We start from the raw sequence: 13,465 nt of genomic DNA, 5'->3' as shown, positions 1-13,465 counted from the left end.
TCAAAGGTCACATCAGGATTCAGCTGATCTAAATCAAACTTTATTCAGTCTGTGACGATGACAGAGTGCTCTTTGTTGACTCTTTGCCCTGGTCTGTCAGGCTGAACATACTCAGAGCTGATTGGACCAGCTCGAATCTTCTGGAACAGGAAGTTCAGGGTTTGCTGAAGCCGCTTCCTGGATCAGGGTCCAGGTGAACGAGTTCAGAGTCTGTGTTTATTTTTATTGACTGTTGTGACACTGTGATGAAAATAAATCAGATTTTTAATGAACACACTTTTGCCATTTTTATCATTAAACTGGAGTCAAATAGTTTAGTACTGTGGATTCAGATTCATGGTTTTACTGGGTCAAAGCAAAGAATGCTGAGTAAAACGTTAGTGACTGTCTGTTTTCAGACATAAGTTTTCACTTAAACTGTGATTCTGATTTTAAATAAACTTAGCAAGAATACGTCCAGCGTGTTACAGACAGAAATATATCTCCCTCTGGAATCCAGCAGAATTTTATTACTCTGTTGGGGAGGTCGCCTGGTTCCAGCACCACAACACCAGCTCACCTTAAATGCAAATAAGAAAAAATACAGCATCAGCAATAAAAAGGTGATTATTAAATCATGTCCAGGAATTAAAGTGCTTCCTCTTTTTCTCTCAGCTGCTCCCTTTACAGGTTGCCACAATGGATCATCCTCATCTTTCTCACCAACCCTCTGCATGTTCTCTTTCACTACATCCATGAACCCTCTCTGAGGTCTTCTTCCTCCCTTCTGCCTGAACTCATCCATTCTCCACATCCTGTCAGCTCTGTCTCTGCCAATCGATACAAGTTCTCATCTCGTTGGTGTCCAGCCTCACATACAGCTCACTTTAAGCCTTTTAGTTCTCCTTTGAAATCTCTCTTATCTGCACACCTAGCCTCTTAGTACTCCTGCCTACTTTCTTAATCTCCCTTTCTCATTTTTCATTTGATAACCTCTTCCTTTGAATACTTTCCAAAATTGCACCGGGGTGGCTGTAGCTCAGGTGGCAGAGCAGGTCAGCCACAAATCAGAAGGTCGGTGGTTCGATCCCAGGCTACCTCCTGGCTGCATGCCAAGTATCCTTGGGCAAGATACCAACCCCATGTTTGCCTACTGGTGGTGGTCAGAGGGCCCGGTGGCGCCAGTGTCCAGCAGCCTCGCCTCTGTCAGTGCGCCCCAGGGCAGCTGTGGCTACAATGTAGCTTGCCATCGCCAGTGTGTGAATGTGTGTGAATGGGTGAATGACTGAATGTAGTGTAAAGCGCTTTGGGGTCCTTAGGGACTAGAAAAGCGCTATACAAATGCAGGCCATTTACCATTTACCTGATATGGGGGCAAAGATGGAGGAAGCTATGGATGTGTTGCACAGAAACATATCATTATTCTGGAGACATGTGAAAGAAGAGATTTAGCGTCGACTCAGCTGTCGGTAAGAGCGGTAGGTTCCACTTTGCAGACGTGCTGCTGTGGGAGGACTGGGAGGAGGCTGTGGCCTCACACTGAACAAGCGAGGCGAGCTGGGAAACGGTTGGAGACGATCTGAGGTGATGACAGATGAACAATTTTGTTCAAAAAAATTATTACTGGGCCAATAGAGCTCTATTAAACGTCACCTGTCACTGAGCTAGTCCTAGGTTTTTCGGTACTTAACTCCTATGTTAAACTTAAAAATGTTGTTCGGCTCATTAAACATTCAGGGTTGAGCGACACATCAGGATGTCACATTTTGGACTGACCAATGGGGAGACAGGTTTTGTTTTTCAGCATTTGCCACATTCACTCATTTCGCTTCACTGTGATTTAGACTGCAGCTCATTACCAGTTAAACTCTCAGATTTCCATAAGCAGGTGCCTCTTTAATGGAAATGAACATACAAACATAACTTTACTCCTCACAGTACAACAACAGGTACATCGACTGGGTAAATAGTCTGTGGATGAATGGAGATCCATTTTACAGATGAGGAGGATGTGACTTGTTACCTGTAAGAAGTTCAACATCAGATACGCTGACGGAACTATAAAAGTGTCCCTTTGAGATCAAAGATAAAGAAGATATTGTGCTCTCTAAGGTCTCCTCTGGACTGACACAGCTCCGCAGAGCAGGAATTGACTTTTGTGACACAAACAAGGCGATCAGAGCTATTTTGTCCTAACCCTGTTATATTCTTAAAGAATTTAAGAACGAGAAGATTAGGGTTATACAAAGAAAATATATTTCTCTTCCCCTTTCACCTAAAGTAAAAAAAGTAAACATCAAAATAATAAATACGATTTTTATAAGATTGAAATTTAATCTGAATACATGTGTATTCTGTGAAAACGACACTGAAAGCCTGCATCACGTGTTTTTTCACTGTGAATGGGTTCAAGCTTTTTGGAACGGCACGTGGCGCTGCATGCAGTCCAGGGCGACTCAATCGTCGGGATAGTTATTGACAATAAAATCTGCATTCTGTTTTCAGGACAGTGCTGTTATGAGGGATATCTTTTTATCCATAAATGTAGATGCTGTGAAGCTTAACTGTGTATGAAAAGATGGCTGAATGAAAAACTCCCGACTGCTCTTTCTACTTTTCTTCTTTTGACATACAGTAAAGGACTTTTTCTCTTCGCACTTTGTGTTGACCTTTGTTACACTGTAACAGTTTTTTCTTTTTTATAATCTTTCAGGCTCAACCTTGTGGACATGTTTCTTTAATCATTGTTGGACTGATGTTCATAAATACATTCAGTATGATAACATCGTTTTTTGGATAAATTCCACCTGACGTTTTAAAATGTACGTCTTTTATGTCAGGATGAATTGGAAATGATTTTTTTTTTCATTTTCTCATTTTTCTGGTGACGTCTCCGCAGACGCTCTGGGTGCGCACGCTCAGTTAATTTGTTGAGCGCTTCACCTTTCCTCCAGCAGGTGGCGGTCCTACCACGAAGGAGAAGAAGAGAGATTCGCCTTCTGACCCGGAAGTAACCATCGCGTCAGACCGCCATGTTGGTAGCAAAGAGAGCGAGGAATCATCCCGCGGAGAGCGTATTCGTCTGACCTCTGACCCGGGCCGGCTGACCCGAACCCTCCTCGGTCGGTTCGTCCTCCGAAAACGTGTGCGCGCGGACCGGCATGGGACAAAGACAACATGGCAGCCCTGAGCACGTTCTCTTCGCAGGTGGAGCTGATCATGGAGGTAGCCGTGGGGAGCGCTGTGCACGAGTTGGGGAGGGAGGGCGCGCGAGCGGAGCACGGCCAGGTGAGGAGCTCAGGTGAAGATTATGTGAGAGCAAAATCCGCCGTCACTTCCGGTTTCGCGTTAAAAACATGCTACAGAAGGGATGAAAGGTAAAAAAAAACAACACGTTTTGGCCCCGCCCACTGACACGCAGGAGACGCCTGGAGGCAGGTGTTTGATCTTTGACCCAGGTATATGCAGCTCTGAAGTGCGCATGCCTTCAGGTTTGTCCAGAAGTGTGGTGCGCGCGCATGGTTTAGCTGTAACTGCTCACATGACCAAAGTTTACGTAAACAGATCTGTTCGCAGCCTCATCTTCACCTGCCGCAGGTGGTATGACGTCATCATCCTCTACTTAACCTAAACAGAAGCTTAAGGTTAACCAGCATCAACAGAGGAGAAAACAGCAGCACCTAAACCTTAAAGGTGCAGCCTCGCTAACCACCCTCATTAGAAATGAGGCCAAGCATCACGGTGCCATCTGTAAACAGCTGGGGCTGCAGTCACTGGGCTCAGCGCACAGCTTTGGGGGGAACCTGTGTTTAGGAAGGCCTGGAAATGCCTTTTGTTGTCATTGTGCATGCACCAACTGTCCACGGAATAAAAAGATAAATAAAAGCAGAGAAAATCTGTGAATGACATCGTCACATGACTGAGCGTGCAGGTGATTGTGAAGAGCTGTGGAAACGGCGTCCTCGGTGAAGCGGTTCCAAGTCAGGCTGGATGGTTTCGGTGTTTGTCTCAGCACTGTCGGTGTTCGTGCCACAGGCCAACAGTCAGTCAGGCATTCGCACTGAAAACATGCTGCATGTCATGGAGAAAACTCGCTGTGAGCATCAGTCAGTCTCCAAGAGAGTCAGCATGTTGTGACTTGAGGGTGAACTCCTCAGGTGGATGTGGGCGGGGCCTGTCTACAGGTTGCGTAATCAGAAATCAGTTACGCTCGGGTCCTCAGATCAGATGTTTTACCTGTTCCACCTGTGCATCTATCATGTCACCCATGCGTCTGTGCTGCAGGCTCACCTGTCCATCGTGCTGGGGGGCGTGGCCAGAGAGGCAGTCCGTAAAATCTGCAGAGTCTTCAGGGAGCTGTATGCAAGCGTAGAGGTGGAAAATGAAGCTCTCAGGGCAGAACTGAGTTGCCTCGAAAACACACCCGGCGCTTCGAGGATGGCCAAATCGGCGGTGAAGTTCAGCCCGGCAGGTGAGACCCAGGGTCAAAGGTCGAACAGTCATTCAGCTCAAAAGCCCGGGTTAAAGTCTCACAGGAAACTCATTTGGTTTCTCCTGCAGATGCACCCACCCTGTCTCTGGATGTCCAATCAGCTGCTGCCACTGCTGCTGTGGCTGTGGTCATCCTCAGCCCGCCGGTGCACGCACCAGTCACAGGCCAAAACAATCTGACCGCACTGCAGAATGGTGCTGTGAGTGTTTTGGACATGACGCACTTCTCTGCAGATCCTCAGGTGTCACGTGATATGATCCAGCCTGCAGATGTGACATCACTTCCTGACTGTGAGGATCAGCCGGCCGCTGAGCTTCCAGGTGATGAAACCCACGAAGAGCAGTGTGACGCTGTGAGTGATGACAGCTGCTTCAAACTGGTTGATTGACTGGTTGATGGTTCTGTATGTGGTGACCAATAATACCATTGCGTTTTCCAGGCAGCAGAGACGAAGTCTGAACCTGCAGAACAGAAACATGATGATCAGCAGGTGCCCGGGGGTCCGACAGGTGAGAGCTCTGCCTCCCATCTACTTTTAAATACTGTGCGAACCACAGGTGAGCCTGTGGTGTGAGAGCGATGTGCTCTAATGGCGTGATACGCTACATTAAGATGAGATGGGGCCTGATTATTCAAGACCTAGTACGTGAGGATCTTGATGATGTCGTCCTTCAGAACAGCTGATGGTCCATTAATCAGTCGCTTCTGTTTGTCAAACCTGCAGCGTCTCTGACTTCCTGTCTGTCTTACTGTTCAGGTGTGAGCGAGGAGCAGCAGAAGGAGCAGGAGAGGAGGCGGAGGAGGGAGCTGTACAAGGAGAAGAGGTTTTTCTGCGAGCTGTGTGACAAAGGCTTCCATCAGAAGCACCAGCTGCTGAAGCACGCCGCGTGCCACCTGAAGCCGTTCCCCTGCAGCTCCTGCGACAAAGGTTTCTACAAAGCGCAGACGCTGCAGCGCCACCTGCTCGCCCACCGTCTCCGCGAGGCGCAGGAGAGCGACCCAGACAAGCTGTTGCGCTGTGACCAATGCGACAGGAAGTTCAGGCTGCCACGTCAGCTTCGAGCGCACCAGGCCTGTCACCGGCTTGAGAAAACGCCACTCAAGTGCTACGCATGTGACCGCACCTTTACCTCCAGTGGGGCACTGCGATACCACGAGGTGTCGCATGCCAAAGTCAAGCCCTTCATGTGCGACGTCTGCGGAAAGAGCTTTACGCGCAAGAAGAGCCTGCGGGAGCACCAGACCGTGCACACCGGGGCACGGCCGTACTCCTGCCAGACCTGCGCCAAGAGCTTCTCCACCGCCAGCAACCTGCGCGTGCACAAAAGGTCGCACTCCGAGGAACGCCCGTACAAGTGCGACAAGTGCGACAAGGCATTCAAGTGCCGGATGGGGCTGCTGCAGCACCGTGTGGTCCACTCGGGAGAGAAACCCTTTACTTGTCCCACCTGTGGCCTGAGCTTCGGCCTCAAATACAACTTCCAGAGACACCTGAGGCTACACAGCGGGGAGAAGCCCTTCAGGTACGAGGCCCCGAACGATAACGTATATTTTCTGGGTCTCAGCGAGTCTGTTTCGGTATTTGACAGAAATCTCTGCTTTTTATTGGCTCAACACACAACATCTGACAAAAAAAAACACACCTGAACGATCCAGGGTCACATACACGCGCTGCTCCAGGGCGCACTCTGACCCTCGGGCGAAACGCTCGCCTGTGTCTCTTAACGCACCTGAGTGAGGTGTACAGGTGAACAGCATCAGCGCGGTCCTTAGCAGGAAGACTAGACTTATGCGACTGCAGGTGAACTGATTAAATAAGGTGATCGTGGATTTTATGAGTGCTTCAATGTAACGTCAAACATGAAGCAGAGGGGGGTTGTTTGCTGACATCCACCAGTGAACCGCCAACAGAGCGCGGCACGGCGCTGCAGGCAGACACGAGAAATACCAGCGTCAGCTTTCCTGTTCATTCGGTTCAGTTCAGGTTTATTTATATGGGCCAACTTCGCAGTGATTAACACTGCACAGTAAAAGCCCTACAGCACTACAGACGGCCCTGAGCACTCGGTGAACACTGCTTTGTGTTGTGTGCTGATCACTCAAAACATCAAGATCGTGTTGATTTCTGTGAGTTGCGTCTTCTTTAACCTCTGACCCTCCTCACCTGTCCTTCCTTCCTCAGGTGTGATCAGTGTGGCGAAGGCTTCACGGGGACCTGGGCTCTGAAGACTCACATGCTTGTTCACGGCGTGGCAAAGCCGTTCATGTGCGACCTGTGCGGAAAGACGTTCTTCTACAACTGCCAGCTGCAGAAGCACCAGCAGCTGGTTCACGGCAGCGGTGGCGATCGGGGAAAGTCCGGCGGGGAGGCGGGCAGGCGGCGGTCCACCGGAGTCAAACCGTTCAGCTGTAAAGTCTGTCCAAAGAGCTTCAGCAGCAGCAGCTCGCTGCGCACGCATGAGAAGAGCCACGCCCAAAACAAAGAGTTCACCTGCGACACATGTGGGAAAGCCTTCCACCTGCGTCACCTGTACCTGTACCACCTGAGGCAGCACAGCGGCGACCGGCCACACGTCTGCGCTGTCTGTCACAAAGGCTTCCTGCTGGCATCGCAGCTGAAGCAGCACGAGCTTCTGCACACAGGTGTCAAACCTCACCGCTGCGAGCACTGCGGCAAAGAGTTCAGGACGCCTCAGAACTACCACCGCCACCTGCTGGTGCACACCGGCGAGAAGCCGTACGAGTGCGCTGTGTGTGGCCGGAAGTTCCGCCAGTCCAACCAGCTGAAGTCTCACATGCAGATCCACACCGGTGTCAAGCTGTACTCGTGCGAACGCTGTGGGCGGGGCTTCTCCGACTCACGCCAGCTCAAGAAACACCGCTGTGGAGACAGCGAGCACGACTCGCGCGATTCTGCCAGCAAGCACAGGAAGCAGACGGACGCGTTCCCATGGACGCACGAATTCACGGCACAGTGACACAGAAACAGGCCAGCGGGAAAACCCAGACAATTCCCGCTGAGTCCACCCCCCACGACTGTGTCCGGCACATCAACATCAAATTGTGTTTAGGGAGTGTGTCCATCCACCTCTTGAAGCCGGCATTGATTGGCTGGTTTGTTCCTTTGGCGTTTCTGTTTTTTTTATCCCCTGTTAAAGTCAGCGACACAGAAAATGTTTGATCTCTGCTGCAAAACCACCTCGCACACTCCCCTGATGCCCCCGCATGTCTCGGGTTGAAATCTAAAACAAAGGTAAAGAGTAGCTGGGCCCTGACAGCATCTCCAGCCTTAGGAGGTAAAATGACAACTCTTCTAAATGGACTTTGACTCTCACCTGGCGTCTCACCTGGTCGTGGTGATTTAAGTTCAGCTGCCAAAATCAAACAGACCTTGACCTCAGTCAGTGACAGAAGAGGAATCAGATGAAAGCAGCTCTAATAAACATTTAGTTTCTGTTTCATCTGTGAAAAAATGACTTTGCTGTGTTTCAGTGTGTAGAATAAAACTCCTTTGACTGACGAGCTTTTATTGGATGTGCTGCTCCAGCTTCAAAATGATTTTTCTGCCCTCGATGAACGTGAAGTAATAATTCAGATTAAAAGGCAGCTGCAATGTGTCAAAGATAATGTCTACCAATCAAATACATTTTGTCCATTAAATTCAACGTGCAGACTTATGTAGCTAAAGCTAAAAATTACATGTGATTAGTTGAAGTCACATTGAGTGTACGAGCAGAGTCTTCATCCAGGAAGTAGGTTCAAATCAGACAGCTGCACTGATATTAAGCACATACGTGATTAATATCAGTGCAGCTCTTATGCAACGATTCTCTATAGCAACAGGTAAGTAAAGAGCGGAGCTCCCATTTAAATCCATGAACGTGATGTTGATCTACAAACATCAGAAGAGAGACCAGCTTTAATCAGACATTTATCTAGCTTTCATTTTCAGATGAAGCTCAGTAGTGTGAGACAAATGATGAAGCTCAGATTTGACCTTTTGATTTAATGTTTATAGGTAATGATCAGCTGACAGGATGCAGACGCTGAAAATAAATAAAGGGGAGACAGTGTGGACATGTCTGCAGCAGTTAGTACCTACATTTCAACATATCTGAAGATGAAATAGAAGAACGTGCTATGGAGACTGCATTTAGAACCTGTTAAGAGTGCTGAACAATCACAGGACTGTGGCTGTGGAGGCTGAGTGCACTGACCTCACTGTCATATTCAAAAAACCAGTTTGAGATGAGCTGTGTGATCGTGCTGAAAGCAGCATCAGAAAATGATATACTGTGGTCATAAACCCACAGACGTGGTCAGCAATAACACTCAGGTAGGCTGTGGAGTTCAATGATGTTCAGCTGGTACTGGAAATCTGCCCTATACCATCACATCAGCAGCAGTCTGAGCACTGGCGCAGGCAGGGTGGATCCATGCTTTCATCTTTACACCAAACATTTAAATTTTGCTGCAGAAATCATGATCAGATCGGAAAACATTTTTTCATTTTGTGGTCCAATTTTGGTGAGTCTGGGAACTGTAGCCTCAGTTTCCTGTTCAGGTGTTGTAGGGATTGCAGCCAATCGTCTTCTCGGAGGAGCGGCTTCACTCTGCTTTGGTCCTTGGCAGAGACAGCAGCTTACCAGGTGGTAGTGATAGCCAAATGAAGCTTTCTGAAGCTTGTATTGAAAAACGGTTCATTACTCGAAGCTTTTCAACACAGTCCTCTCTGGTGACATCTGGTGGCCAAAAATATGAAGCGCAGCTTGAATCCACAAAATAAAACCAACTGCTTCATTATGATTGCCCACTCGACAGAGTGGAGTTCTGTCTGATATTGGGCCGCCGCTGTGTTGCTTTGAACGTCTATTTTGGGGGGTTAAAAAAAATGTGGTTTATTTGTTTAATAAATAATTATGACCAGTAAACTCTCCTTGTTTAAACACACACACCCGCCCTCTCACATCATCTATAATTGACTGAGTCAGGACTCTTCCAGACACTAAACCAAGGAACAATGTACATTTCAATTCCTTTAATTTTAAGTTTATATTGTCTATCCTGTAAAATAGTCAGATGTCTATTCATATTAATGTACAGAATTCACCTGCTTGCTGCTACTACTGCACATTCACCCAATGTATATACTATATGTGTGTATATATATATAATGTTTTTCCTCTACACCCCCCCAATTTCTTTGCACATGTCGAGGAGCGTGTCAGGCTACATTTCACTGTGTGTTATACTTGTATAACTATGCATGTGACAAATAAAGAACCTTGAACCTTGAACATGCACCATGGCGTGGTCTTTCTTTGCTTTTCACTTCTTGATGTTGGTAAATACGATAATTGAAAAATACCACGTTACATATAATATACATGTAATAATGTACAACACATTATGGAGTATGCTTCTGCTGTGAGGTCCTGCCTCCATGCACTTGTGAAATTAATCGCAAGATGGGTGTATTTATCAATAATATTATATTAGGGAAATTTTCCCAGACATATTTCTGACCTGGGGGTAGAACTGATTGTGAAATGGAAAATGCTTATGAACTTGCGAATTAAAAACATGATGCATTTAAAAGGTAGCCCTTTTTCATTTTTATTTAAGAAGAAAATTAGTTCCACTGTGCGATGGCCGATCTCCTTTTCGTGGAGATAATTTCTTCTGCATTAAGGAAAATCCCTTCACATGGCACAGAGGAGGCTGGAGTACAGAGAAACTGGTAGAGATGCAGTTATACAGTCTACCACACAAACTATCAGCTAAAGAGAATAAATAAATTAAATTGCTGCACATTTGGCAGACTAACATTTTAAGATTAATTAAACAATAAAAAATATATATTTTTTAATATTAAATGTAACGAGTCAAATGGAAGTTTTTCTAAAGTTATTTGATGATATTTATATTATGAAAAACGGATTTTTGACATTTTGAGTTTTTCCCGTTGTCAGATATAATAAACACGCACAAAACAAAAGCAAACAGCCAGAACACAAAGCTGGAAAACCCACCCGATCGACCAAAATCAACTCAAAATACTCCCACACAACAGAACCTCCTCTATTCCTCGCTGGCTCCAAATCTCTCAGTAGAAATATCAGTGGTTCGCTATCTGTCACCATCAAACACTCCACAAATCCCGCGAATGATTCGCTTCCTTATGAACCATTGAATCAGACACCGAAGCAGTCACGCTCTAAATGAAGCTTCGGACGTCACCGATCACGTGACTCTGGGCAAACGAATCAAGCTTCGACACAGTGACACACGCACCGGAGCGTCAGCTTCAAGCGAGCCATCACTACCAGGTGGTAACAGAGAAAGTAAGGACAGATTCAATGATGATGGAGTAAAAAGGTGTTGGCCAGAGGGGCCGATGGCGCGATATGGCAGCCTCGCTTCTGTCAGTCTGCCCCAGGGCAGCTGTGGCTACAACTGTAGCTGCCTCCACCAGTGTATGAATGTGAGAGTGAATGAATAGTGTAAAGCGCTTTGGGTGCCTTGAAAAGCGCTATATAAATCCAATCCATTATCATTATTATTATTATTAAAGAATATTCTACCTTACAGAGGGCAGGATGGTCATGTTTGTGTCATTTAATCAACACCACTGAGTCATTCTAACTGTCAGAATCCTCGAAACACAGGCTGAGGAGGAGCGGCAGCAATCTTCCACTCCGAGCTCATTAACCAGCCATAGACCCAGACAGAAAGCCTGACTGGCTCCTGCATTTCAGCAACTCGTCTTTACAGCAGTGGTGGGAGTAGATTTACTACTTAACATCTTAAGTATCATACATTAACTGCAATACTTGTGTGGTTTTAGTACTAAAGACCAGAGGTGGGACCAAGTCATTGTTTTGCAAGTCTCAAGTAAGTCTCAAGTCTTTATCCTCAAGTCTCAAGTCAAGTCTCAAGTAATGTCAGGCAAGTCAGAGTCGAGTCTCAAGTCACTGGTGTAAAAGTCCGAGTCAAGTCACAAGTCTGAAACTTTGAATTTCAAGTCCTTTCGAGTCTTTAAAAAAAAAAAAAACGAAAAAATAATGTTGCAGTTATGCTAAATGTAAATATTAGACCATGTAATTTTTAAATCTGTGTTTTTCTCAACACATGACAAAATAGTGAACTTAGAAAATATACACAAATTGTGAAATTGCACCTCTTTAAAATGCAGCTCAATTAAACCTAGCTCCAAGAATAATTTTCACCGACAGTTCTGAGATAAGCTGCATGTTATTCTTGGATGCGGTTGTAGGACCAGCTTTAAAATCGCATGACAAAAATATCATACACATTAAAAAAAACTGCATCACCAACGTAGCCTGTACAACATTTGCTAGTTAGATGAAGTCAGCTATCTCATTGTAGCATATTTATATGCATATTTATAATCATACGCTTCTTGGAGTGAGTGCACACACTCATGAAGTTTAGTAACTTCCGGTCACTGCAACAAGCCCAGGTACAGTTTACCGACGGATGGGTACAGGGACCATGAAATGCACCGTGTAGAACGAAAGACCATCGTACGTATCATAAGTTTACCAGTCTCACAAATCGTCGTCATAAATACACATTCCTTAACCGTTTATTAATAGGACCTTTGAGCTCAAGGGTAATTAATTAGTAGTGGAAATAATTTCTGGTACCCATCACAGAAATGTAGCAGTGACAATAATACTGTATGCTGTAATCGTACTGGGCAATTAGTGATACAAAAAACCTGTTTTATCCTGTGAATAAAAGTATATGTTTTTGTCAATGTACCATAATAACAGAAGCGAAACGCAATATTGTGTCAGGACAATTCACTATTTATGCACAATAAACAAAGGAGCATAGCGCGACAATTTCTGTTCAGCGCCAGACTTGCTTGTAACCTATATCACTAATTATGTTATGAAAATGACGTATTAACTACTAAAAAACACTGACCTTCGTGTAAATGCTTGGAGCAGACTAACCTGTGAGCTGGAGTGTTCTGGGACGTTATAATTGGTCTTTGAATGGCTGCAATCCAGGCCATCCGTCGCCTCTTTGTTACTTCGGAAACATGAACAATTTCTCTTCAACGACATAATCCGATAACAACCGATCTCTTTACCCGTCGGCTTCCCGTGGCTGTCATGCGACCGGCTATTGCAGTTAATAATACAACAGCTTCTTGACATTTTTGTGTTTCTTTTTATCGCTGTATAACTGATTTTAATTGAAAGCCTGCGTGAGCTAGTACCGCTTGCCACGAGTTCCCAGAATCCTTTGCGGTTCTACCCGTGAATGACGTCACATTTTCAATCTCTATATAATATGCATGTTAAATTTTATATTTGGGGTAAAATATCAAGTCTTTTCAAGTAAACCGGTTCAAGTCCAATTCAAGTCCCAAGTCATTGGTGTAAAAGTCCAAGTCAAGCCACAAGTCTTAGAACATTTTTTCAAGTCAAGTCTAAAGTCATAAAATTAATGACTCGAGTCTGACTCGAGTCCAAGTCATGTGACTCGAGTCCACACCTCTGCTAAAGACTGCCCAAAACAATTAATGGCTGCCCTCTGATACCCCTTGGGACCATCGCCAGGTCCATCACAGCTGACCCCTCGCACCCTGCTCACCACCTGACGGCACTCAGGTCAGTCTGGTCCCACACCTGCAGACTCACAAACAGCTTATTCACCTGGGCCATTCAAACTGTAAACAAACACTCCTCTTGTCTGTAATTAATTACTGATGTCTTACTTATTATATTTTTATTCCATGCACAGTCGGTGTGGAGCACCCACACTTGAAATACATGTACAATGACAAAAAAGGCTATTCTATTATGGGTTCGCTGCGGTATCTCTGGTTTGTGTACGTTATTTACAGTAAACCGCTGAGCTTGTAGAGCTGTGAACAGCAGGGGGCGCTCCGTGAGAATTGGGTTAATCCACGAAGAAGAAGAAGACTAAAGCGACGAGAGAGGGAGGGAAAATTGT

The 13,465-nt window shown here is 45.8% G+C and overlaps 1 protein-coding gene across 3 annotated transcripts; it reads left to right on the top strand.

Annotated features, from left to right (window-relative positions):
* The first annotated feature begins 2,923 nt into the window (after positions 1-2,923).
* On the top strand, positions 2,924-7,991 carry LOC146654856 (uncharacterized). 3 transcript variants are annotated; one of them, XM_085380302.1, is made up of 6 exons: positions 2,924-3,204; positions 4,264-4,450; positions 4,540-4,823; positions 4,911-4,980; positions 5,229-5,994; positions 6,654-7,991. In XM_085380302.1, the coding sequence occupies exons 1-6, from the start codon at positions 3,157-3,159 to the stop codon at positions 7,447-7,449; spliced, it is 2,151 nt and encodes a 716-aa protein (XP_085236428.1). In that variant the 5' UTR covers positions 2,924-3,156; the 3' UTR covers positions 7,450-7,991. The 3 variants fall into 3 exon arrangements, with proteins under 3 accessions (XP_085236428.1, XP_085236427.1, XP_085236426.1); XM_085380301.1 differs by having other exon boundaries at positions 2,926-3,267; XM_085380300.1 differs by lacking the exon at positions 2,924-3,204 and having other exon boundaries at positions 3,363-4,450.
* The last annotated feature ends 5,474 nt before the right edge of the window (positions 7,992-13,465 follow it).

The sequence above is a fragment of the Rhamphochromis longiceps genome, linkage group LG14 (assembly GCF_057381845.1).
Source record: "Rhamphochromis longiceps isolate RC_006_pf linkage group LG14, R_longiceps_female_GT1.1, whole genome shotgun sequence".
Taxonomy (NCBI): domain Eukaryota; kingdom Metazoa; phylum Chordata; class Actinopteri; order Cichliformes; family Cichlidae; genus Rhamphochromis; species Rhamphochromis longiceps.
The sequence above is the reverse complement of the archived record's forward strand: the minus strand, read 5'-3'. Positions and strand labels throughout refer to the sequence as shown.

Excerpts from the sequence above, each read along its gene's own strand:
- LOC146654856 (XM_085380300.1), top strand. The coding sequence starts at position 4,141 with ATGTGGGCGGGGCCTGTCTACAGGTTGCGTAATCAGAAATCAGTTACG. Across the intron at positions 4,981-5,228 it reads GGTGCCCGGGGGTCCGACAG|GTGTGAGCGAGGAGCAGCAG; the intron begins GTGAGAGCTCTG and ends CTTACTGTTCAG. Across the intron at positions 5,995-6,653 it reads AGCGGGGAGAAGCCCTTCAG|GTGTGATCAGTGTGGCGAAG; the intron begins GTACGAGGCCCC and ends TTCCTTCCTCAG.